This window comes from Hyperolius riggenbachi, chromosome 11 (assembly GCF_040937935.1).
Source record: "Hyperolius riggenbachi isolate aHypRig1 chromosome 11, aHypRig1.pri, whole genome shotgun sequence".
NCBI classification, from domain to species: domain Eukaryota; kingdom Metazoa; phylum Chordata; class Amphibia; order Anura; family Hyperoliidae; genus Hyperolius; species Hyperolius riggenbachi.
This window is the reverse complement of record NC_090656.1, coordinates 7,097,682-7,121,991: the sequence shown is the minus strand read 5'-3', so window position 1 is coordinate 7,121,991 and position 24,310 is coordinate 7,097,682. Positions and strand designations below refer to the sequence as shown.

At 45.3% G+C, this 24,310-nt stretch overlaps 1 protein-coding gene across 3 annotated transcripts in view; it reads left to right on the top strand.

The window, feature by feature from the left end:
• Positions 1–24,310, top strand: part of MYLK3 (myosin light chain kinase 3) — a 152,702-nt gene that overhangs the window by 123,825 nt on the left and 4,567 nt on the right. For all 3 annotated transcript variants that reach the window (XM_068261374.1, XM_068261373.1, XM_068261372.1), the window contains exons 6-11: positions 5,023–5,116; positions 9,270–9,379; positions 11,474–11,615; positions 15,980–16,050; positions 20,183–20,311; positions 22,258–22,410. In XM_068261374.1, the coding sequence (XP_068117475.1) occupies positions 5,023–5,116; positions 9,270–9,379; positions 11,474–11,615; positions 15,980–16,050; positions 20,183–20,311; positions 22,258–22,410 (699 nt within the window). The remainder of the gene's footprint in view (positions 1–5,022; positions 5,117–9,269; positions 9,380–11,473; positions 11,616–15,979; positions 16,051–20,182; positions 20,312–22,257; positions 22,411–24,310) is intronic.

Genomic DNA, 24,310 nt, shown 5'->3' with positions numbered 1-24,310 from the left:
TCACTACTTATCACAATTAATTGATCTCTATCTTGATTTTTCTGCCACCACTTAGGCTTTCTTTGGGTGGTATATTTGGTCTATAAATGGAAAAAATTCATTATCTCTTAGTTTTCGGCCATTATAGCTTTGAAATAATACATGCTACCATAATTAAAACTCACACATTTTATTTGCTCATTTGTCCGGGTTATTACACCATTTAAATTATGCCCCTATCACAATGTATGGCGCCAATATTTTATTTGGAAATAAAGGTGCATTTTTTTCAGTTTTACGTCCATCACTATTTACAAGCTTATACTTTAAAAATTGTCCGTAATATACCCTCTTCACATGCATATTAAAAAAGTTTACACACTTAGGTAACACTTTTTTTTTTTTAATTGTAATTTTTTTTCCATTAAACTTTTTTATTTGGGTCATTTTTGCTGTGGGAGATAAACAGTTAATTTTAAATGTAATAATGTGAGTTTATTTAATTGAAAAATGTATGTAGATGTAGTTTTACTATTTGGCCATAAGATGGTCACAGTCAAAAACATTTTAGTCCTGAAAGCGAGTGCTTTCGCTTCCAGGAAGCACTAGGAGGATGGTAAACTTTTTTTTTTCATCAGAAAGACGTCAGTTTCTGATAAGAAGCCGTTGGTCTTTCTACCAGGGACTTAGATCAATGAATGGGAACGTAGTTCCCATTCTTTTATTATTGTGATAGAAACTGACGTCTTTCTTTTATTATTGTGATAGGGACATAATAAAAGAAAGACGTCAGTTTCTGATAAGAAGCCGTTGGTCTTTCTACCAGGGACTTAGATCAATGAATGGGAACTACGTTCCCATTCATTGATCTCCGGGCTAACGGGGGCATAACGTAAGCACGCACGCGATCGCTCGCGGGAGCGTGCAGCAGCCCTACAGTAGTCGCCTGGACGTGACAATCACATCCAGGCGGCATAAATGAAATGCATATTAGCTGGCTATCTTGCTGATCCTCTGCCTTTGATACTTTTAGCCATAGACCCTGAACAAGCATGTAGATCAGATGTCTGTGAGAAAAATCTGACAGTGTTAGCTGCATGCTTGTTTCAGGTGCGTGATTCAGACACTACTGACCAGCAAGATCATCAGGACTGCCAGGCAACTGGTATTGTTTAAAAGGAAATTTATATGGCAGCCTCCATATGTCGCTCAAATTGTGTTTCTTTTAAAGAGGAACGGTAGTGAAAATCATGTAATGAATAAAACTGTTTTTTTTTGTTTGTTTTTTTTTCACAATAATCTTTTATAAATTATTTAGTCAGTGTTTTAAAAATGCTCCTGTCCCTGATTTACATTCTGAAATTTAACACAGGAAGTAACATCTTTAGTGCTGTCAGGTGATCTCAGCAGAATGTTTGTTTCTGAGAATTCTGAAACCAGTGAAAATAATACCTGGTCTCCCAGAATGCTCTTTGAGGAGAATTTCACATAGCTAAACAGCCTAGACTAAGCATCAGCTCTGGTGCTTTGAATCCGCCAGGAGAAAATCTCAATATAAATGTTCTTTGTCATGTCTAAAAATCCTGTCTTGCTTGCAAGTTTATTATAGACTAGCCAACCCGCGTCGTAGCATACGCCGCATCTATCTATCTAATAGAGTATGTGCCTCAACCTTGAAGCAAGAAGAAGAAGTAGGCTTTCCATGAGAAAATGTATGCGTGCTCAAACACCAAGTTTAACCCTAGCAAGTCTGGCTTTGCAAATCTGGCCTAATTGGCTATTCATGAGGCAATGCTCATGCAAATATGTATTTGCTTTCGCATGCCAAACTATGCAAGGTCCAAAAACCAATACCGCAAAGATATCGCCCTGCGGGAATTAGTTCATGCTACATTAGCACTATCCAGGAGCGCCACAGGGAGGCTTCCCAATGTCCCCATACAACCAGGGGGACCGCGGGGCCCCAAGCTCTCACTGCCTGGAAACCACAGTGGCACCCCCGGAGGGGGAGGGCACGCAGCCGCTCCCCCCTCCCCCAAGTGTGGTCAGAGCCGGGGAGAGCCATCCGCACCCACCTCCCAATATTAAAAACAGGCACTTAACTTAACGTCCATTGCGTTCTGCTACATGCACATTAACTTGGGGGCACCACATTAGAAAGGAGTGAAGCATGGGTCACCCCAAGCTTTAGAGCTCAGGGCTGGCTCACACATACATACAACACTCCAGAGCGGGGGGGAGGACAGGCGCAGACAACTCACTCCAGGGCTCACACCACCGGAGCAAGCCATCCACCACCTGCCTCCAAAGGATACAACTGCAAAAAATGCTTTCCATGAGAAAAATTATGCGTGCTCAAACATACAGTGACCAGATTTTTGTAGGCTCAACCTGGGCCGGAGGGAATTTAGGGGGGGGGGGGCGGCTGCGGCAGCGCGGAGCGCGGTGCGCTGAGAAACGGGGTGCGGCCGAAAAATGTGGTGTCTGCAGCGCGCGCGAAAAATGGGCGTGGTCATGACATTCTATGGGCGGAGCTAACGTAATGATGCAACAGCGAGGCATAAGAAAGCAGTGTTTACGCCGTGATGTGGTCAAACGTGGATTCACATCATAGGTGTGCAGAAACTGTGTGATGCTATTTAATAGTATGCCTTAACCCCAAAGCAGCAAACACAGCCAACTATGACCATTAAAAATAATAAATTCAGCAACAGTTACCCCAGACACCACAAAATAAACGCAATGGGCAACATGTCAGCACAAAATAAACGCATTGCGGGCAACATTTCAGCACAAAATAAACGCATTGCGGGCAACATGTCAGCATAAAATAAACGCAATGGGGGCAAACATGTCAGTACAAAATAAACGCAATGGGGGCAAACATGTCAGCACAAAATAAACGTAATGGGGGCAAACATGTCACCACAAAATAACCGCAATGGGGGCAAACATGTCACCACAAAATAAACGCAATGGGGGCAAACATGTCAGCATAAAATAAACGCAATGGGGGCAAACATGTCAGCACAAAATAAACGCAATGGGGGCAAACATGTCAGCACAAAATAAACGCAATGGGGGCAACATTTCAGCACAAAATAAACGCACTGCAGGCAAACATGTCAGCACAAAATAAAACGCACTGCGGGCAAACATGTCAGTACAAAATAAACGCACTGCGGGCAAACATGTCAGTACAAAATAAACGCACTGCGGGCAAACATGTCAGTACAAAATAAACGCACTGCGGGCAAACATGTCAGCACAAGATAAACGCACTGCGGGCAAACATGTCAGTACAAAATAAACGCAATGCGGGCAAACATGTCAGTACAAGATAAACGCACTGCGGGCAAACATGTCAGTGCAAAATACACGCAATGCGGCCAAACATGTCAGTACAAGATAAATGCACTGCGGGCAAACATGTCAGTACAAGATAAACGCACTGCGGGCAAACATGTCAGTACAAAATACACGCAATGCGGCCAAACATGTCAGTACAAGATAAATGCACTGCGGGCAAACATGTCAGTACAAGATAAACGCACTGCGGGCAAACATGTCAGTACAAGATAAACGCACTGCGGGCAAACATGTCAGTACAAGATAAACGCACTGCGGGCAAACATGTCAGTACAAGATAAACGCACTGCGGGCAAACATGTCAGTACAAGATAAACGCACTGCGGGCAAACATGTCAGTACAAGATAAACGCACTGCGGGCAAACATGTCAGTACAAGATAAACGCACTGCGGGCAAACATGTCAGTACAAAATACACGCAATGCGGGCAAACATGTCAGTACAAGATAAATGCACTGCGGGCAAACATGTCAGTACAAGATAAACGCACTGTGGGCAAACATGTCAGTACAAGATAAACGCACTGCGGGCAAACATGTCAGTACAAGATAAACGCACTGCGGGCAAACATGTCAGTACAAGATAAACGCACTGCGGGCAAACATGTCAGTACAAGATAAACGCACTGCGGGCAAACATGTCAGTACAAGATAAATGCACTGCGGGCAAACATGTCAGTACAAGATAAACGCACTGTGGGCAAACATGTCAGTACAAGATAAACGCACTGCGGGCAAACATGTCAGTACAAGATAAACGCACTGCGGGCAAACATGTCAGTACAAGATAAACGCACTGCGGGCAAACATGTCAGTACAAGATAAACGCACTGCGGGCAAACATGTCAGTACAAGATAAACGCACTGCGGGCAAACATGTCAGTACAAAATACACGCAATGCGGGCAAACATGTCAGTACAAGATAAATGCACTGCGGGCAAACATGTCAGTACAAGATAAATGCACTGCGGGCAAACATGTCAGTACAAGATAAACGCACTGCGGGCAAACATGTCAGTACAAGATAAACGCACTGCGGGCAAACATGTCAGTACAAGATAAACGCACTGCGGGCAAACATGTCAGTACAAGATAAACGCACTGCGGGCAAACATGTCAGTACAAGATAAACGCACTGCGGGCAAACATGTCAGTACAAGATAAACGCACTGCGGGCAAACATGTCAGTACAAGATAAATGCACTGCGGGCAAACATGTCAGTACAAGATAAACGCACTGCGGGCAAACATGTCAGTACAAGATAAACGCACTGCGGGCAAACATGTCAGTACAAGATAAACGCACTGCGGGCAAACATGTCAGTACAAGATAAACGCACTGCGGGCAAACATGTCAGTACAAGATAAACACACTGCGGGCAAACATGTCAGTACAAGATAAACGCACTGCGGGCAAACATGTCAGTACAAAATACACGCAATGCGGGCAAACATGTCAGTACAAGATAAATGCACTGCGGGCAAACATGTCAGTACAAGATAAATGCACTGCGGGCAAACATGTCAGTACAAGTACATGTCAGTCTCTCATTGACCAGCTCTAGCGATGAATGTTCTGCAAAGCATTCTCAAATGGTGGTATCTTTAAAAATACATTAATTATATTTTCTCTGGAGATGATGTATTGCATTTCGCTGGTTATATATCCACAGGGGACGTTTTGGCCAAGTCCACAAGTGTGTCGAGATTTCATCCGGACTTCGACTCGCCGCCAAGATTGTAAAAGTCAAAGCTCCAAAGGATCGGGTACGTGAGAACCAATGCAGAAATAGCGCCATCTTGTCCTCCTGATGGGCATTCGCAGTCCAGAATATTTACATGGACACCTTGGCTTCAATTTACTGCATTCGGTAAAGCAGAAAGCAGCTGACTTTACCAAACAGTTTGTGAAATGTTACAGCATTTCACTAAGGTTGTTGCCGCATGGAAAACTGAAATTACCGACTATCGAGGTAAGTTACCGACTTGTGAGGTTAATACCTCAATTAGTGTCAATTCAGAAAGATTAGAGCATGTGGTAACACAAGTGAGATTTTGGGTATCTCCAGCCTGGAGCTGTCGGTAACTGACCATCAGCCACTCAATAAAATCTAAAGGCAAAGGAGCCAGCCAATAGGCGTACGTAATAAAAGGGCGCCTGGTAATTTGGGTGCCCCCAGAATTTACCGATATTCTAAGTGTAAAGAAGGATCGTAAACACTATAGCTAAACCTGACCCCACTCTCATACAGAACCCTCCCCCAACACCTAACCCTAACCACCCCCACCCAAACACACTACCAGACGCCTAACCCTAATCGCCCCCACCACCACCTCCTCCCCCCGCTGCACAAATACTCTTCCTGACGTCTAACCCGAAGGCTTCCCACTTGAGCTGAGAATAGGCTTTTTTGTCCGTCCTCCTTAGAGTTGAGCTGAAATTTTCGTAATTTCGCATTACTATAATTACGCATGCGAAATTTGCGATTACGATGCGAAATTACGGTAGCGTAATTGCCATTAAAATCGTAATTGAAAATACCGTAAGCGTAATTTTCAACGCGTAATTTCGCGTTTCGTTCATGCCGTAATTTCGCATTAAACGCTACCGTAATTTCGCGTTAAACCGTAACGCTCCGTATAATATAAAAAAGCCGCCGACTTTAAGGGTTAATAGCAAAGCCCCCTTAAATGCTAAAAGCCTCAAATTTGGAGAATATATTAAGGAGATCAGGAGGAATAAGAGGAAAATTTTTTTTTTCAAAAAGACCTTATAGTTTTTGAGAAAATCGATTTTTAAGTTTCAAGGGCAAAAATGTCTTTTAAATGCGGAAAATGTCCGTTTTTTTTTTTGCACAGATAACAATAGTGTATTATTTTCATAGATTCCCCCAAGTGGGAAGAGTTTTACTTACTTCGTTCTGAGTGTGGGAAATATAAAAAAAAAAACGACGTGGGGTCCCCCCTCCCAGACCCCTTTAACCCCTTGTCCCCCATGCAGGCTGGGATAGCCAGAATGCGGAGCACCGGCCGCGTGGGGCTCCGCACCCTGACTATACCAGCCCGCATGGTCCATGGATTGGGGGGTCTCGGAAGGGGAGGGGAAGCCAAGCTTTCCCCTCCCCCTCTGAGCCCTTGTCCAATCCAAGGACAAGGGGCTCTTCTCCACCTCCGATGGGCGGTGGAGGTGGAGCCCGCGATTTCCTGGGGGGGGGGGTTCATGGTGGAATCTGGGAGTCCCCTTTAAAAAGGGGTCCCCCAGATGCCCACCCCCCCCCTCCCAGGAGAAATGAGTATAGAGGTACTTGTACCCCTTACCCATTTCCTTTAAGAGTTAAAAGTAAATAAACACACAAACACTTAGAAAAAGTATTTTAATTGAACAAAAAAACATAACCACGAAAAAAGTCCTTTAATATTCTTAATTAACCATTAATACTTACCTGTCCCTTTAAATAAATGATCCTTCGCAATATCCTCGGAAATGTTCTATCAGTTACAATGTAACAAAGTTATTACAATGTAACAACTTTGTTACATTGTAACTACGCCGCACCCGACGCCACTCGCCGCTCAGCCGCCGCATACGCGTCCGTGCTGCACGGACCCGACAGAGCTCTGAGCTACATAGCTCAGAGCTCTCTAAGCATCTTTGTATTTGGGCTCCAAGGAGACCCAATGGTCCTTAGCAGACCAATGGGGTTCCTTCTGATTTAAAGGAACCCCATTGGTCTGCTAAGGACCAATGGGGCTCCTTGGAGCCCAAATACAAAGATGCTTAGAGAGCTCTGAGCTATATAGCTCAGAGCTCTGTCGGGTCCGTGCAGGACGCTAAGTCCCCCGCCGGCCCCGCTGCCCTCCCTGCCTCTCCCACATGTCACCCACATGTGGGTGACATGTGGGTGACAGATGTGGGCGGGGGTGGACAGCGGGGGCCAGCGGGGACTTAGCGTCCTGCACGGACGCGTATGCGGCGGCTGAGCGGCGAGTGGCGTCGGGTGCGGCATAGTTACAATGTAACAAAGTTGTTACATTGTAATAACTTTGTTACATTGTAACTGATAGAACCTTTCCGAGGATATTGCGAGGGATCATTTATTTAAAGGGACAGGTAAGTATTATTGTTGATTAAGAATATTAAAGGACTTTTTTCGTGGTTATGTTTTTTGTTCAATTAAAATACTTTTTCTAAGTGTTTGTGTGTTTATTTACTTTTAACTCTTAAAGGAAATGGGTAAGGGGTACAAGTACCTCTATACTCATTTCTCCTGGGAGGGGGGGGTGGGCATCTGGGGGACCCCTTTTTAAAGGGGACTCCCAGATGCCACCATGAACCCCCCCCCAGGAAATCGCGGCCTCCACCTCCACCGCCCATCGGAGGTGGAGAAGAGCCCCTTGTCCTTGGATTGGACAAGGGCTCGGAGGGGGAGGGGAAAGCTTGGCTGCCCCTCCCCTTCCGAGACCCCCCAATCCATGGACCATGCGGGCTGGTATAGTCAGGGTGCGGAGCCCCACGCGGCCGGTGCTCCGCATTCTGGCTATCCCAGCCTGCATGGGGGACAAGGGGTTAAAGAGGTCTGGGAGGGGGGACCCCACGTCGTTTTTTCTTTATATTTCTCACACTCAGAACGAAGTAAGTAAAACTCTTCCCACTTGGGGGAATCTATGAAAATAATACACTATTGTTACCTGTGCAAAAAAAACTGACATTTTCCGCATTTAAAAGACATTTTTGCCCTTGAAACTTAAAAATCGATTTTCTCAAAAACTATAAGGTCTTTTTGAAAAAAAAATTTTTCCTCTTATTCCCACTGATCCCCTTAATATACCCTAGGAATTTGTTGTTCCTAAACTTTAAGCAGGCTTTGCTATTAACCGTTAAAGTCGGCAGTTTTTTAAATGTATACATTTTTACTTTGAAACTTTAACATCGATTTTCTCAAAAACTATAAGGTCTTTTTGAAAAAAATTTTTTTCCTCTTATTCCTCTTGATCTCTTTAATATATTCTCCAAATTTTAGGCTCTTAGCATTTAAGGGGGCTTTGCTATTAACCCTTAAAGTCGGCGGCTATCTAACATTGATCCATGCGTCAACTTTTCCGCTTGGGAGCATGGCCATACGCATTAATTTCGTAATACCCACTGTAATGCGAAAATTACGCGAAAAATTACGCTTACACGAAATTTCGCGAAATCCTTCTTCATTACGATTATGTACTTACGGCCATAATCGTAATTACACTAATTACGCGAAATTTCGCGAAATCGTACTTACGTCATTACGCTCATCTCTAGACCTCCTCCCATCGCAAAACTGATAGCTTTCTTTCTGTCCTGTGCAAGAGTTCAGGTCCTCTTTAAATCCCATCTTCTGACCTCGATCTGCGTTTTCCCTTCACTGCGGCTACGTGACCGGCTGATTAGATAATCATGGCGTGAATAATCAGGCGTACAGGTGTTCCTAATAACGCGCTCAGTGAGTGTACTTCATAGCAATTAATTAGATTTTGTTATAAAAACCCAACAGCCATGGTCCTGCTACTTTTGCGCTGCTCTTAGCTACACTCCCCATTACTGTGATTTCAGTATCTCCCTCTAGCCGTGTGATCTCAGCCCCCCCCTGATGCGTATGGCCTTTAGCAGACAGTTGTAGGCCAGCAGGCCCATCAGGAAATAGCAGATATATCTGCATATAGATGAGGTCTGCAGCCAGGATCGCTGTTGGCGCTGCGTCAGTCGATGAGATGAGAGGGTTGGCGGGAAAGGGCACCCTGCTGCAGGAAATGGCCGGGAGTGGGGGGGCCGCCTGCTTGGACGGTGGGACTAATTAGAGGGTTATTTACCTCTGTGTGTGGAGAGGGAAGTGAAATGTCAATAAAACGGTAACTCGCAAGTCCTTTTCTCTCTCTCTCTCTGCAGGACGAGGTGAAGAACGAAATTAATGTCATGAACCAGCTAAATCACGTTAACCTCATCCAGCTGTACGACGCCTTCGAGTGCAAGAACGACTTGACATTGATCATGGAATAGTAGGTGTCAGGCCAGCGGCAGAATGCTGTCAAGGGCGCAGGGCAACAGTAATTGTGAGACACAAAATATCCTGTCAAATCATTTAAAGAGAAATCATAACCGAGAATTGAACGTCATCCCAATCAGTAGCTGATACCCCCTTTCCCATGAGAAATCTTATCCTTTTCTCAAACGGATCATCAGGGGGCTCTGTATGGCTGATATTGTGTTAAATTAAAACCCCTCCCGCAGTGCGATGTCAGGACCAAGGTTCTGACATCACACTGTGGGAGCCTTGTTGCATTGTGGGAAACAGCTATTTTCAACTGCCAAAAAAGCAAGCAGCAGCTCCTTCCACTGACATCACCTGCCAGCAGTTAAAATGTCACCATGTGGTAAACGTCAGAATGTAAATCGGGGAGAGGAAAGATTTTACAATGAGCAAACACTGACTAAATCATTTATACATAATTATTGTAAAAATTAAACACTATTATTTTTACTGGAGTTCCTCTTTAGTGGACTACTATTGCGAAAAATTGTAAAATCTCGATATCACCGCTGGCACTTCAATCCTGCAGATAGATGCCCTCATACAGACCTGGGCTACGGAGCAGCAGTAAATCAATGCTGCCTCCCACAAATGCCCACTGCATTTATGAACCTTCCTTAGGCAGAGTTGTTTTGTTTTGTTTTTTTACATATTTTTAAAATGAGGCGCTCAGATGCCTTTTAATAGTTGTGGATAAAGCAGGCCTTATCATCTGGTTTACCGTGTTTATCAGATGTGGGAGGAGCTCTGAGAGGCATTCAGATCTGTTACCCTCCCATCTGCCCCTCCTTTATACATGTATGTTGTAGCTTGTCTTTTCCATGACTTATGCTGGTTATATACCATACAACTGTGTTTTCTGCACCACGGTCGACATGACGATCGACATCACCAAGAACCAACATTGTGCTCCTGTATTTTGTTGATTGTCATGTCGATCTCAGTGCTGATGAAAAAAAAAATAAAAACAATTATTTCCCAATTTGTTTGTCTAATCATGGAATGTCTTATACAATGGCAGCTCCAGCCTAAGTTTTCTTTATGGGGGGGGGGGGGGGGGGGGGGGATGAAGGGGGCCCAATGATAATCTAGTGGAGCCCATTGCAAACTGCAAAAAATGCAGCCATTATACTGAAATACGGCTTTTCTTATAATGGCGTTATAAAATTAAAGCGGAATATAACCCTGCATTTCAACTTTGCTCTAAAACATTATTTACAGTATATTATATGCAACCAGCAGTTTTTTTTTTCTTTACTAGACCAGCATTGGAAGGGTTACACAGAGCTTTAAAGTTCCTGGAGATTTCTGCAGATGCATCGGAAGCTTACATAGATACATTTTGTTTACATAAATGTATCTAAGTGTTGAATGTGACTCACTCTCTCTGACTGAGAAGGAGCTGGAGGACAGCCAAAGAGTGTGTAACATTTATCAATAGATACATATAACTAATTAGAATGTAGCAATCTGAACTTCTGCATATCTCTCCACGGAACTTTAAACCTCTGTGTTAACCCTTCCAATGCTGGTCTAGTAAAAAAAAAATGCTGGTTGCATATAATATGCTGTAAATAATGTTTTAGAGCAAAGTTGAAATGCAGGGTTATATTCCGCTTTTTAACATTAAATTTGCAATAGTGGTCTTTTAGCTATGGGTTTACTCCTCCGCCTATCTAGTAAGCTGTGTGGACCGATCACGGGCTAGTCATTCAGCCCCCAGCCTGTGTCTGACAGCTCTACACCGCTGAGCTAATGGGGGAGGAGAGGAGGATGTGGGAGGGAAACAAAACACCATTTGTATGCCTGAGTGTGGATTTCCTTATCTCCCGCAGTTTTTCCCTGTTCAGTGCACACTGCTGAAGCCTGGAAACAGTTACTTGCATGTTACTGAGCAGGGGGGGCATGAGGGGGGGGCACTGTAATCAGCAAGGGGGGGGGGGGGCTGTGCCTCCCCCTAGTCCCAGTGTAGCGCCGCAAAAAAAGTATAGGATGGCCAGCTTTATAATTGGTGCTGTGGTCCAAAGTGACAAATTATATGTCCCTCTTTTTGCATTTCCAGCTTGGATGGCGGGGAATTATTTGATCGGATCACAGATGAGAATTACCATCTCACCGAGTTGGACGCCATCATGTTCTGCAAGCAGATTTGTGAAGGAATTTACTACCTACACCAGCAGTACATTCTGCACCTAGACCTGAAGGTTAGGAGGAGTATGGGGCATTGGGTGGGGTGGTAATCTGAAGACCTAGAACTGGAACCCTTAGGAACCTTAGTTTATCTAATGGGGTTTGCATTGCTTGAATGTATCAGGTTGTTGATAGTAGAAGCGTAATTTGCATGACCTCTCAGCTTGGCTGTTCACACATCGGATACTAAAGAAGGCCGGAGCGAGCCGAGTATTGGGTAGGGTTAACCCTTGAGCCCAATCTACACGATACGATTCTTTGTGCGATTCGATTACGATTCTCTTTACCATCCGATTAAATCCAACATGTCCGATTGGGATTCGATTCAATTCGATTTGCCATTGTTTTGCAATGGCAAATCGAATTGAACCAAATCGAATTTAATCGGATCGTAAATAGAATTGTAATCAAATCGCACAAAGAAACCTATCGTGTAGATTGGGCTTAAGGGTTTAACTTGAGTGTTATCAATTAGAGTAATGCTGGGAATACACGTTACGTTTTCGCGTTCGATTCTGCGTGCAATCTATTAGCCATTCGATTTTCTGCTCTATTCTCTTATCTTCCACTTGTTTTTCTTATCTTTTTTCTATTCAATTCTAGAGAAATCGAGCGGAACAGAATCGAGCGGAAAATCGGACATGTCGGAATTTTATCATCGAAGGCATCTATCGGAACGATTCTTCGCAAAAAACCTACCGTGTATTCCCATCATGAGGCGCCAAAGTGTAAATGGTCAGCACAGGGATATGGTAGGGGGAGATTAATTTTTAATTATTATTATTTTTTTCAACGTTACATTTTTGTTGAAATAGAATCAGATTGCAGACAGTGATTCAGCAACCAATCTATCTGTAGACAATATAACAGAAGTCGGACACTTATTATATAGCATCCATCATCAAATAATCTGCAAATGTAATTTGCTTGTCTTGACCTGCAATATAAGATCATTTTGGAGCATGTAGAGATATTAGGAACTAATTAACAGGCCTTAAAAACAACCCAAACCAAGAACAATAAGATTAAGAACATCAAGGATGAGATGAAGAACATAGAATAGCTGCTAGTCATTCATATGATATAATCAACCACAATTTAAATGGGGTCTTCGGAACTGCTGAATCGCATCCATCTGAAAATGACGCCTGTGAATAATGGCGCACAGTGTTGCCGCTAATCCGTTTGCCGCTTATTGTTATTTAGCGTTAAAGCCTTATTGTTATTTAGCGTTAAAGTCTTATTGTTATTTAGTGTTAAAGCCTTATTGTTATTTAGCGTTAACACACAGAACCCTCTCTGCACCTATCCCTAACCTGTAAACCCCAGGTGGTGCCTAACCCTAACACCCCCCTGGTGGTGCCTAACCCTAACCACCCCTCTGGTGGTGCCTAACCCCTAACCCCCCTGGTGGTGCCTAACCCTAACCACCCCCCTGGTGGTGCCTAACCCTAAGACCCCCCTGGTGGTGCCTAACCCTAACCACCCCCCTGGTGGTGCCTAACCCTAACCACCCCCCTGGTGGTGCCTAACCCTAACCACCCCCTGGCGGTGCCTAACCCTAAGACCCACCCCCAGTGGTGCCTAACCCTAAGCACCCCCCTGGTGGTGCCTAACCCTAACCACCCCCCTGGTGGTGCCTAACCCTAAGACCCCCCTGGTGGTGCCTAACCCTAACCTTGACAGTGTTACATTAAATCCATTCATCATTTTGCAGTTAAATAACTTCTGCAGTTTGACTTATGTAGGGCGCTATTGATAAATAACGTTAGTGTGTGCCACTATTGATAAATAACGTTAGTGTGTGCCACTATTGATAAATAACGTTAGTGTGTGCCACTATTGATAAATAACGTTAGTGTGTGCCGTTTTTCTTCTTTTTTCCCTGTGCGCCATTATTATGCAGTACTAACGATAAATAGCGATAAGCGTATCTTTTTAATGCGGCGCCATTTCTATGCATAGGCACTGTGCGCCATTATTCACTGATCCCGCTGAATCTGGGTCTTAGCTTCATTTCCATAATGATATTTATTTTATATAAGGCTATCACCTGGGAGACATTAGGATATTCTTTAGATTTCCATGAGGAGACTATAAAATGTCTCGTGGTGCATAGAAGATGGGATATGTCAAAGCAAAGATTTATGGGTATCTCATTTAAAGTTACTCCTAGCACCTCTCATGGACATGCCTTTAAGACTCTGACCAGTACTGTAAAGTACTTAAAGATGCATACCTTTCTGCAGCTTGTGCTCTCCTCTTTCATTTATTGCTTTAATCGCCATTCTACACAAATCAGTTTTTGTTTAATTTCAATTTAAAAATCACAGCTGCCATCTTGGCTATGTTATAACATCTGGGTCACCCCTGTCCTCTCTGTTAGAGAAGTGCATCACTGAATGAAGCAGGAAGAGGAAGTGACACGCATGGCCATTGCAAGAGGCTCCTCCAGAGGGGTCATAGCACGACTTTGTTGGAAGTCGTCTGGCTTAAAGGCATACCCATGAGAGGGGCTCGGAGTCCCTATAAGCCTATGTTGAGAATGGCTAATTGTGGGAACCTTTCCCATACGTTGGTAGTTATAAATCTTGTTACCTCCTGCCATAAATCTTGGATAAATGGACAATATCAGAATATGTGTAGTAAAGAACCTTGAAGACCACAGTTTCTCCAACATAGAGGAGAGGTTTGTGGTGAAAATGTAGAGATTTGTAATGATGTAACATACCATCTCAGTACTAGTTTTTGGAAAGTCTCCCAGTATGTGGCACATTTGGAGTCATTTTTAATTCTTATTGGTAGGAGGTGAGATATCAGGAAGATGATTCTGTTGTGGGGAGCAGCAATAGGTTAGTGTTGGTCTGTGAAGGGGATTGTATTAGGTTGGGGCTACTGCCACTTTCCCAGACCCCTCTCCCACCTTAGGTTACCAAAAGGATCAGAAGGATGAGCCAAACCCACAACCTTGCCTAGTGCCCCATTGCATTTTAATCCATCTATGCCCTATGCAGGGCCTGTTCTATACATTTTGCTGCCTGAGGCAAACTTGCAAGCATGCCCCACCCCCCCCCTCCTCGGTTTGGAATGATCACTCAGCACCCGACGATTTGCTCTGCTTCATTTATTGTTTCTCACATGACATGCTGCAGCTCAACACAATAGCACACTGGCTGGCTGTGAGTCTGTGACAAACAAACTGCTCCCCCTCAGCCACTCCATTCCTCCTCAGTCAGGACAGCAGTGTCACCTCCTCCCTTCTGCTGTGCAAGTCAAATGAAACACTGCTGCTCTCCTGTCTCCCCCCCTCCTCACTCACTGTCAGACTCCTCACACACCACAACAAGCTGCTTTTCCCCAATGATGCTCTCCTGCCTCCCCTCCTCACTCACTGTCAGACTCTTCACATAGCACAACAAGCTGCTTTCCCCCAATGCTGCTCTCCTGCCTCCTCTCCTCACTCACTGTCAGACTCCTCACACAGCACAACAAGCTGCTTTTCCCCAATGCTGCTCTCCTGCCTCCCCCCTCCTCACTCACTGTCAGGCTACTCACACAGCACAACTAGCTGCTTTTCCCCAATGATGCTCTCCTGCCTCCCCCTCCTCACTCACTGTCAGACTCTTCACACAGCACAACAAGCTGCTTTTCCCCAATGCTGCTCTCCTGCCTCCCCCCTCCTCACTCACTGTCAGGCTACTCACACAGCACAACTAGCTGCTTTTCCCCAATGATGCTCTCCTGCCTCCCCCTCCTCACTCACTGTCAGACTCTTCACACAGCACAACAAGCTGCTTTTCCCCAATGCTGCTCTCCTGCCTCCCCCCTCCTCACTCACTGTCAGACTCCTCACACACCACAACAAGCTGCTTTTCCCCAATGCTGCTCTCCTGCCTCCCCCCTCCTCACTCACTGTCAGACTCCTCACACAGCACAACAAGCTTCTTTTCCCCAATGCTGCTCTCCTGCCTCCCCCTTCCTCACTCACTGTCAGGCTCCTCACACAGCACAACAAGCTGCTTTCCCCAATGCTGCTCTCCTGCCTCCCCCCTCCTCACTCACTGTCAGATCCTCACACAGCACAACAAGCTGCTTTTCCATAATGATGACCTCTTCACCTCGCTCTCCTCGTTTCTCCTCCTACTCTGACTGCCTGCTGTTAGTGTACACACAGTACAAACATGCTGCCCCTGTAATCTCTGAGTCTGATGCACATGTTTCACCTTGCTTCATGAGAGAACCGGCCCTGCCCTATGATGCTCAGTGAAATGGCACAGCGGACACCGCAGGGTGTGAGGCACTCCGGACTTTGTTTGGCTGAATAGCGGAGTTACGTTTTCAGGCTGGAGAGTAATCCTTATATCTCGGTCTTTTTCAGCCAGAAAATATTTTGTGTGTGAGCCGTACAGGAAACCAGATCAAGATTATCGATTTTGGCTTAGCGAGAAGGTAAGCAATCCTCGCTCTGTACACCGATCAATGTTTGCCGGGTTTGCTCACAATCCTAAAACTCAGATTCTATCAGTGTTTTTGTTCACTTGACCTTTTCTGGAAGTATAATGGAAAACATTAAGTAAAAGATGGATCCCGCCTCCACAGAGAGCGAAATAAATATCTCTCTATTCATCCCCTCAAAAAAAAAAAAAAAAAAATCAATTTTTTGTTCCCATGGAATTGTAATAAACAGGATGGCGCTAAGTGGTCAGCATTCTGGTTTTGCAGCTGCAGGCGTCTGATGGGAAGGGTGAGACAAATGTCTGGGGAATTTGTACCTCTTTGATTGTCTGGAATTCTGCCAAGTCCTCTAATTTCCCCACATTTCAAGAAAATTGACTCCCTTTCAAAAATTGATCCTAGACTACAGTAGGCACTACATTGTGACCACCATTAATGGTCAGAAATGTATCCGTGGCAGGGCTAGAGCTTCCATGGGGCAAACTCCCAAGGATCTGAGCTAGCTGCCGCCCACCCCAGGGTCTCTTTAACTTACGGTAATTATGGTCCCTGGGGCTCCAGCAGAGTTTTCAGTAGAGCAGCAAAAACGACGTGTAGGAGGCGCCCAGAATGTATGTTAACTTTAAATCATATAGTAACATAGTAATTTAATCTTAACTCCATCGCCGCCCACTGTCGCATCTGCTGCTGAATTAGGCCCTTTGTTACTGACCTGAGGAAGCGGCCCAGTACCCATGAAACGCATTGTCTTTGTTGTGCATCATTAAAATTATTTGTACCTATATGGTTTGTTCATTTGATGGAGGTAAGATATAATTACTTCCTTACTATATGATTTAAAGTTAAAGAGACTCTGTAACAAAATGTTCAGCTTTTTTCTACTATCCTACAAGTTCCTATATTTATTCTAAAGTGCTCTGGCTTACTGCAGCCTTTTTAGTTGCTCCTTTGCTGTAATAAATCAAATGTACTCTCCTTTGTCAGGCTTGTTGGCCCAAAGAGGAAGTGGCTGTAATTGTTTACAGACAGAGGAGGTTACACTGATAGCCCTGCTCTGAGTCTTTCACACACTGAAAACTGTGAAAAGCAGAGCTCACACATTCTCTGCTCTCAGTAACTCAGTATCATCTACTGATAAAAGCTGATCATTGTGAGAAGCATAGCTCATAGACTATTGCAGAATGCAGACACGGACCTGCCACTACTAAAGATTGCAGCATTCTTTACTAGAGATGGCCCGAACTGTTCGCAGGCGAAACTCTATGGGGCAGTACTACTTCCGGGTCGCTATGACCTGGAGTAGTACTTCTGCGCTGGCCCAGAGGTGCACAGCTTTGATCGCGTTCTTGTTGCCGGGCACTCTCTGCGCATGAGCGTGATGTCACTCATGACGTCACGCACATGTGTAGAAAGTGCCCGGCAACAGGAGCGCGATCTAGGACGCGCACCGCCGGGCCAGCGCAGCCGTACTACTAGTAGTAGTAGTAGTAGTAGTAGTAGTAGTACAAGTTAGGAGACCTCTCTATTCTTTACAAGGTAAAACTATGAAATAAACTCTTTTTTAGGTTACAGATTCTCTTTAAGAGATATTCTGGGCGCCTCCTACACGTCTTTTTAGCTATAGTGCAACCCTTCGGGGCAGTATCTTGTACACTACGTATCCAAAAACCTAAGGAAAGCGACTGACCAGCACCTGCCTAGTGGATCTGAGATACCGAATGGGAGCGGGTAATTTCTCGTAGGCTCTGTTGGTGGTTGCAGGAGTGCAAACCACCCTTGTGAGTATATTTTACTACTCTACTTATCATCTACTTCGTCTAACGATACTGCACCATTGGGCTCCTGGTCTCTCTCATTCCACATCCTCGGCAGTTGTGTCCACAGAAAATTTTCCCTGGGGGCAAGTTTTCAAGGGCACAAAAGAATGGGCGAGACCACGGACCAGAATGTTGGTGTCACGGGTGAAGCCAAATTTTCACCAATGGTGGGACATTAGACTAGGGCTATGGTAGGGATTAGATTGTGAGCACCTCCGACACAGGTCCTGGTGACAGATGCCCCCCAGTTTAGGTAGTTTTAGGGACCCTCCTAGTTTAGGTGGTGACCAGGGCCGGTTTAAGCAACAATGGGGCCCCAGGGCAAAATAAAGCTGCCCCCCCCCCCCCCCAACATATACCCCGGAACAAAAATCAGCATTAGAGGACCTTTTTTGCAGCTGGTATAGTCAGGGTGTGAAGTCCCAATCGGTCGGAGCTCCACATTCTGGCTATTCCAGCCTGCATGGGGGACAAGGGGGTTAAAAAGTTTCAGGAGGGGGAACCCACATAATTTTTTTTTTTAAATTCCCACACTCTAAACATAATTTTTTTGGGGGGAAAATAGAAAAAAATGCCAGGGATCTTCATACAGCCATACAGTATTGCGGCTGTATAGCGATCCCTGGCCAAAGCGCTGCGGCTGCGTATAGACCCCCTGGAAATCCCGTCAGGAAATTGATTGCGCTTTCGTTTGATGCATGTAAAATTACACTACCGTTAGGTTTGCTACTAAAAGTGACATTTACCGCATTTAAAAGTATACTTTTTTCCTTCGAAATTTTAAAATCAATTTTCTCAAAAACTATAAGGTCTTTTTGAAAAATTGTTTTTTCCTATTATTCCTAATGATCTCCTTAACATATCCTGCAAATTTAGGGTTTCTAGCATTTAAGGTGGATTTGCTATCAACCAGTCAGCAGGTTTTTAAATGTGTATTTATTTTCCTTTGAAACTTTAAAATCGATTTTCTCAAAAACTATAAGGCCGATTTTAAAAATTATTTTTTCCTCTTGTAGCCACTGGGGGCCCCTACAAGCTCTGGGGCCCTGGGGCAGCTGCCTCCTCTGCCTCTATGGTAGCGCCGGCCCTGGTGGTGACAGGGACCCCCACTCCCTATGATGTCAGACCTCAGATCAGCACCGCCCGCTTGCTATGTCCCATCCCCGCTGCCTAAATCATGTAACAGGCAGTGTCACTCAGACCTCTGATCAGCCGGCGACCAGTGAGAAGCGGGAGCATGGTACCCCATGTGGACACCGCGCTGCATATGCGGAAGTGACGTGTGACGTCACTTCCGCATATCAGTGCAGTGTCCGCGAGGTACTAGCGTCCACTTCTTCTCACTGATTGCCGGCTGATTGGAGATCTCTGTGACGCTGCCTGTTAGTGGGGACAGGACACAGCAGGCAGACACAAGGAGGTGGCGGCACAGGACAGGACGCCCTAGCCATGCCTGCACCCCTGAAGATACGCGTCTGCTCTGCCGGGCGGCCGCTGGTTTATTTGGCTGGGGGTGTGGCTGTTTGCTGGGGGGGGGGGGGGGGGGGCGGCTGACCCCTCTTGCCCTATGCTGCAGACGCCCATGGGTGTGGCCAGATAATGTAAATGTGCCGGTCTTGGGGTGGGCTGATAACACAAAGACAGAGTGGAGCACTGAAGTTGCTCATACATGTCGTTGTTACAGATGGTCAGCAAGATGCTAATTTCTCTAACTGGCAAGCAATTTTACTGCCAGTAGGACCTGGGCTGATTCAAATTGACAGAAAGTGCATTTAACTGTCCCAATTCTGCATAGAAGTTGCATTAGATTTGCATGCAAGCAAGTTGGAGAAATTAGCATCCCATTCACTATCTCTACTGGTGGCCATTCTCGGGCGTAACTACTGACTACCGGAACCCCTAGCAAAGATCTGCTGTGCCGGCCCACAGCCCCCATCTTCCAGCCCCCCATCACTCACATTCAGTGTAGCTCCGCCCTGTACAGCCAGTCATCATACAGCTGGTGATTGGCTGCCAGGCCCCCAGGTACACAGAAGAAGAGTAACGAGAACCTGTCCTGACACCAGAAGGAGGTCATGCATAATGCTCCACTGCCACCACTCTGCAGTAGCCTCTGCATTTGCTGACAGGAGTGGGTCCCTTAGCCCCCCCCACAATGGCGGTGGTTATGGGGGCTATCAGTGTGCCCATTTGAGTTTCTACTCATGGGTGTCACAGTGACAACTGTAGCAGACATTATTTATTGGATTAGATGGTGATTTTATTTGTCTGTGCGGAGTCCTGCCATAACCCCTTGTGCTGGTTTACAGGTACAAGCCGAGAGAGAAGCTGAAGGTGAACTTTGGAACGCCAGAGTTTTTGGCTCCAGAAGTGGTCAACTATGACTTTGTGTCCTTCCCAACGGACATGTGGAGTATCGGAGTCATCACCTACATGCTGTGAGTAACTAACCTGAGGAGTGGACTTCTCCGACAAATGGTGATCTCTCAGCTTAGCCTGGTGGCTGCCCATTTAGCTGAGGTCCATGCTGGCTTCTCATGTAGGCTCCAAAGTTTACAAGAGAATCTCAGGTTCTTTGTTAGCTAGGGGTGATAGTAATTACAAAAAACCCTTAAGTATAGTCAGGGCCCGTTCTAGACTTTTTGCCGCCCCCCTCCCCCTCCCGATTTGGAGTGGTTACACAGCACCTGTCAATTTACTCTGCTTCATTTAATGTTCTCACATGACATGCTGCAGCTCAACACAATAGCATACTGGCTGTAAGTCTGTGACAAACACACTGCTCATCCTCAGCCACTCCATTCCTCCTCAGGAAGGTACACACAGTACAAACATGCTGCCCCTATAATCTCTGCACCTGATGCAAGTGTTTCACCTTGCTTCATGAGAGAACCGTCCCTGAGTACAGTGTCTTTTAAATTGTCTATGTATGTGTATTTATTCTATGTAACATGATGTGAAATACACTTGAGTCAGCCCCTCTCCCACCCTGGGTAATTGATTTTTAAGAAAAAATCCCTTTTACCTGTTTAGGTATGGTGGGAACTGGGAAGGGGAGTGGTTTCTTGGTATTTAAGGACTCAATTTTTAATGGTCATATGAGCTACAACTAAGGACCCGGTGGGGTCAGAAACGCGTCAGCTTGCATGCTGCCATACTTTTTGCTAGATTTTCGACTGATGATTTAACTATTTCAGCCGGCGGGGATTTTTCACCTTATGCATCAGAGCAATTTTCACCTCCCATTCATTCGCTAATAACTTTATCACTGCTTTATCACTATTTATTGATCTACATCTTGTTTTTTCCGCCACTAATTAGGCTTTCTTTGGGTGGTACATTTTGCTTAGAATTATTTTTTTTATAAATGCATTTTAACAGGATTAATAAGAAAAAAATTGAAAAAGTTCATTATTTCTCAGTTTTCGGCCATTATAGCTTTAAAATAATCCATGCTACCATAATTAAAACCTACTGTATGTATTTTATTTGCCCATTTGTCCTGTTTATTACACCATTTAAATTATGCCCCTATCACAAAGTATGGTGCCAATATTTTATATGGAAATAAAGGTGCATTGTTTCCGTTTTGCGTCCATCACTATTTACAAGCTTATGATTTAAAAAATGTTTGTAGTATATCCCCTTCAAATGCATATTTAAAAAGTTCAGACCCTTAGGTAACTAACTATGTTTTTTTTTTTCCATTACAAATTTTATTTGGGTAATATTTTGGTGTGGGACATAAACAGTTAATTTTTAATGTTGTTGAATGTGTAAATTGTAATGTAAAAAAAATGTAGATGTAGTTTTACTATTTGGCCACAAGATGGTCACCTTCATTTTTGTTTTCCCTCCTTGTGCTTCTCGCTAAGCGGAAGTACAAGGGGGATGCGGCAATTTTTCCGGGCAGAAAAACTGAACCCTCTTGTGAGAGCGCTTCGGTTTTTCTGTGGGGGACACGGATCGGTGATCGGGAACCATGTTCCCGTTTACTGATCCCAGGGCTACCAGGGGACACCACGGGGGAGTGCCCGCAGCGCGGCACCGCAGCAGAGCAGCCGCCCGGACGTGAGCTTCACGTCCGGGAGGCAGAAATGGTTAATAAATGAATGCTGATTTTTTTATCGTATGGAAGGAGTGCGGAGGTTTCTGTTTGCTTACTATACACGGATAATGTGCGGCGTGACTTTCCCGTTCTGTTGTGTTTCTGCTGTTACAGGTAATGCAATGCCCACTGTGAGCCTGGCCGTAGTGAATTGACATTTTATAAAATGTTTGGTAAAATCAGATGTTTCCTGCTTTACCGAATGCGGTCATATTTAGGGAATTGATGCCATTGTATACATCAGCTTGGAATCACTTTTGTTATTTTCTTCTTTAGTGTCAGCGGTCTGTCCCCGTTCCTGGGAGAAAGCGATGCAGAGACCATGAACTACATTGTCAACTGCAACTGGGAATTTGACTTGGAGACCTTTGAGCAGGTGTCAGAGGAGGCCAAAGACTTCATCTCCAAGCTGCTGGTAAAAGAAAAGAGGTAATTAAAGGGAACATCAACATATTTGTCTCAACATAAGACTAAAGGTTCTCATACATTACTACATTTTAGGCATTGATATCTGGCGATTTGATCATAATGCTGCAACATGATCACCCAATCAATCGTTTTGATTGATTCCTTGACAAAATTGCCCAGAAGGTTAGATTTCCCGACAACCGACGGATCCCCCCCCCAAGTGTATGTGTCCTCTCTGGGCCTGTGGAAAGTGCTGCTGGCTCAACTGTTGTGCTGGTATGTTTCCTTGCCATCTCCGATGTCTGGAGTCTTTTTTAATTTTCACCATGAGCCCCTGTACCATGTGACACTGCCACATGTATTGGCATCACTACACGACCGGTGTCATGTGGTACGGGGGTTCGGGGTGGCAATTTAATTTCATGCTGAAATCTATTGGAAATCTGTCTGCTGTGTATGGACAGGCAATAGATCTCTCTCTGATCAGATTTGATCAGAGAGGGATCTATTTGATGATCTATGTGATGGCAAAGCTGGATTTGGGGAAGGCCCTCAAGGCTCGTGCCTAAGGCGGGAGAATCTGGGGGGCGGGTGACAGATTGACTGCACCTGTCACTGCCTCTCTCTTTCCCTAGGCTCTGCAGGCAGACTTCCTCCCTCCGTGCAGCTGCTTCCTATGCGGGCAGCTGTCACATGTCTGCCGCTGAGCACGTGACAGGCAGCCCAGTCAGGTATGATGGGGTGGTCTAGTGCTGCCGCTGAGGTTTATGAACTAATCAGAAACCCCGCAGTGACGGAAACAGTGAGCATGGGGCAGGATGAAATGTGCTGCATGGGGTGGAACAGCACCATCTATGGTAGACGTATGGCCATGGGAGAGATGTTACTTATGCCAAACTAATAGGGCTCATTTAAACATATGGAATGCCGGATCTTTAAACGACAGCGAATCAATCGCATCGTTCTCCTCCTTACTCCTCCCACTGGAAACCTCTCCATCATGTGCCGCCCAGAGTCCCTCCTCCCTTTCCCATAAAAACAGATGTGTGAAGGGACCATAAGCAGTGCCATAAAAAGGAAATCTGGACTTACCTGGGGCTTCTTCCAGCCCCCCGCGAGGTCCCCCGGCATCGTCTTTGTCCCTTCCATGATCCCACCGGTGGCTCCAATAATCCAACGTCTTTGTTTAAAGTCACACATGCGTTCCCCTGGTGCGTCATCACCCCGGTCACCGTAAGTGGCCTGCGCACGAGCGGGTCAGACTTTAGAGAACTGTGCATGTGCAGAAACCTTTACGTACAACTTTAGCCGAAGTCGCTGCATTACTGGAGCTGCCAGCGGGACCACAAAAGTTACAAAGAAAATGCTGGGGGACCTCGTGGGCTATGGGGGGGGGGGGGTATGGGAGGGGGGGCTGGAGGAAAGTCCAGATTTCCTTTTTATGGCACTGCTCAGGGTCCCTTAAAAGTGTACCCTTCCCACATCCAGATGGAGACCACCAATGCCACACACAGACCCCAGGAACATATCCGACAAGAGCCTATCGGATGTGTTCTCATGGCTGCGCTCCCTGCCGTGTGCGAGCACAGTCTGCGCCTGCGTGAGTATAGCCGTTCCTGCACAGTAAACTGAAGCCGCTCATACATGAGTGCTCTGTGCTGCTTCAGCAAAGGTGAAGCTGTTCTTTTGCAAAAAAGTATTAACCCTTCGCACACTTTCATGCAAATGTTCAAACAAATGCATTCACAGATTCACTCATCCAGGCACAACTGTTATCCCTACAGCTAAGTTAAAAGCCAGGGTCTTAGTTCACAGAAGAATGCATTCTTATGCTTAGTCACCTATACTGCGCAGAAGTACCCAGGTAAACATAGGTGTCCTAACTCTGGCCCTGTAACATGCATAGTGCAGACATGCAAAC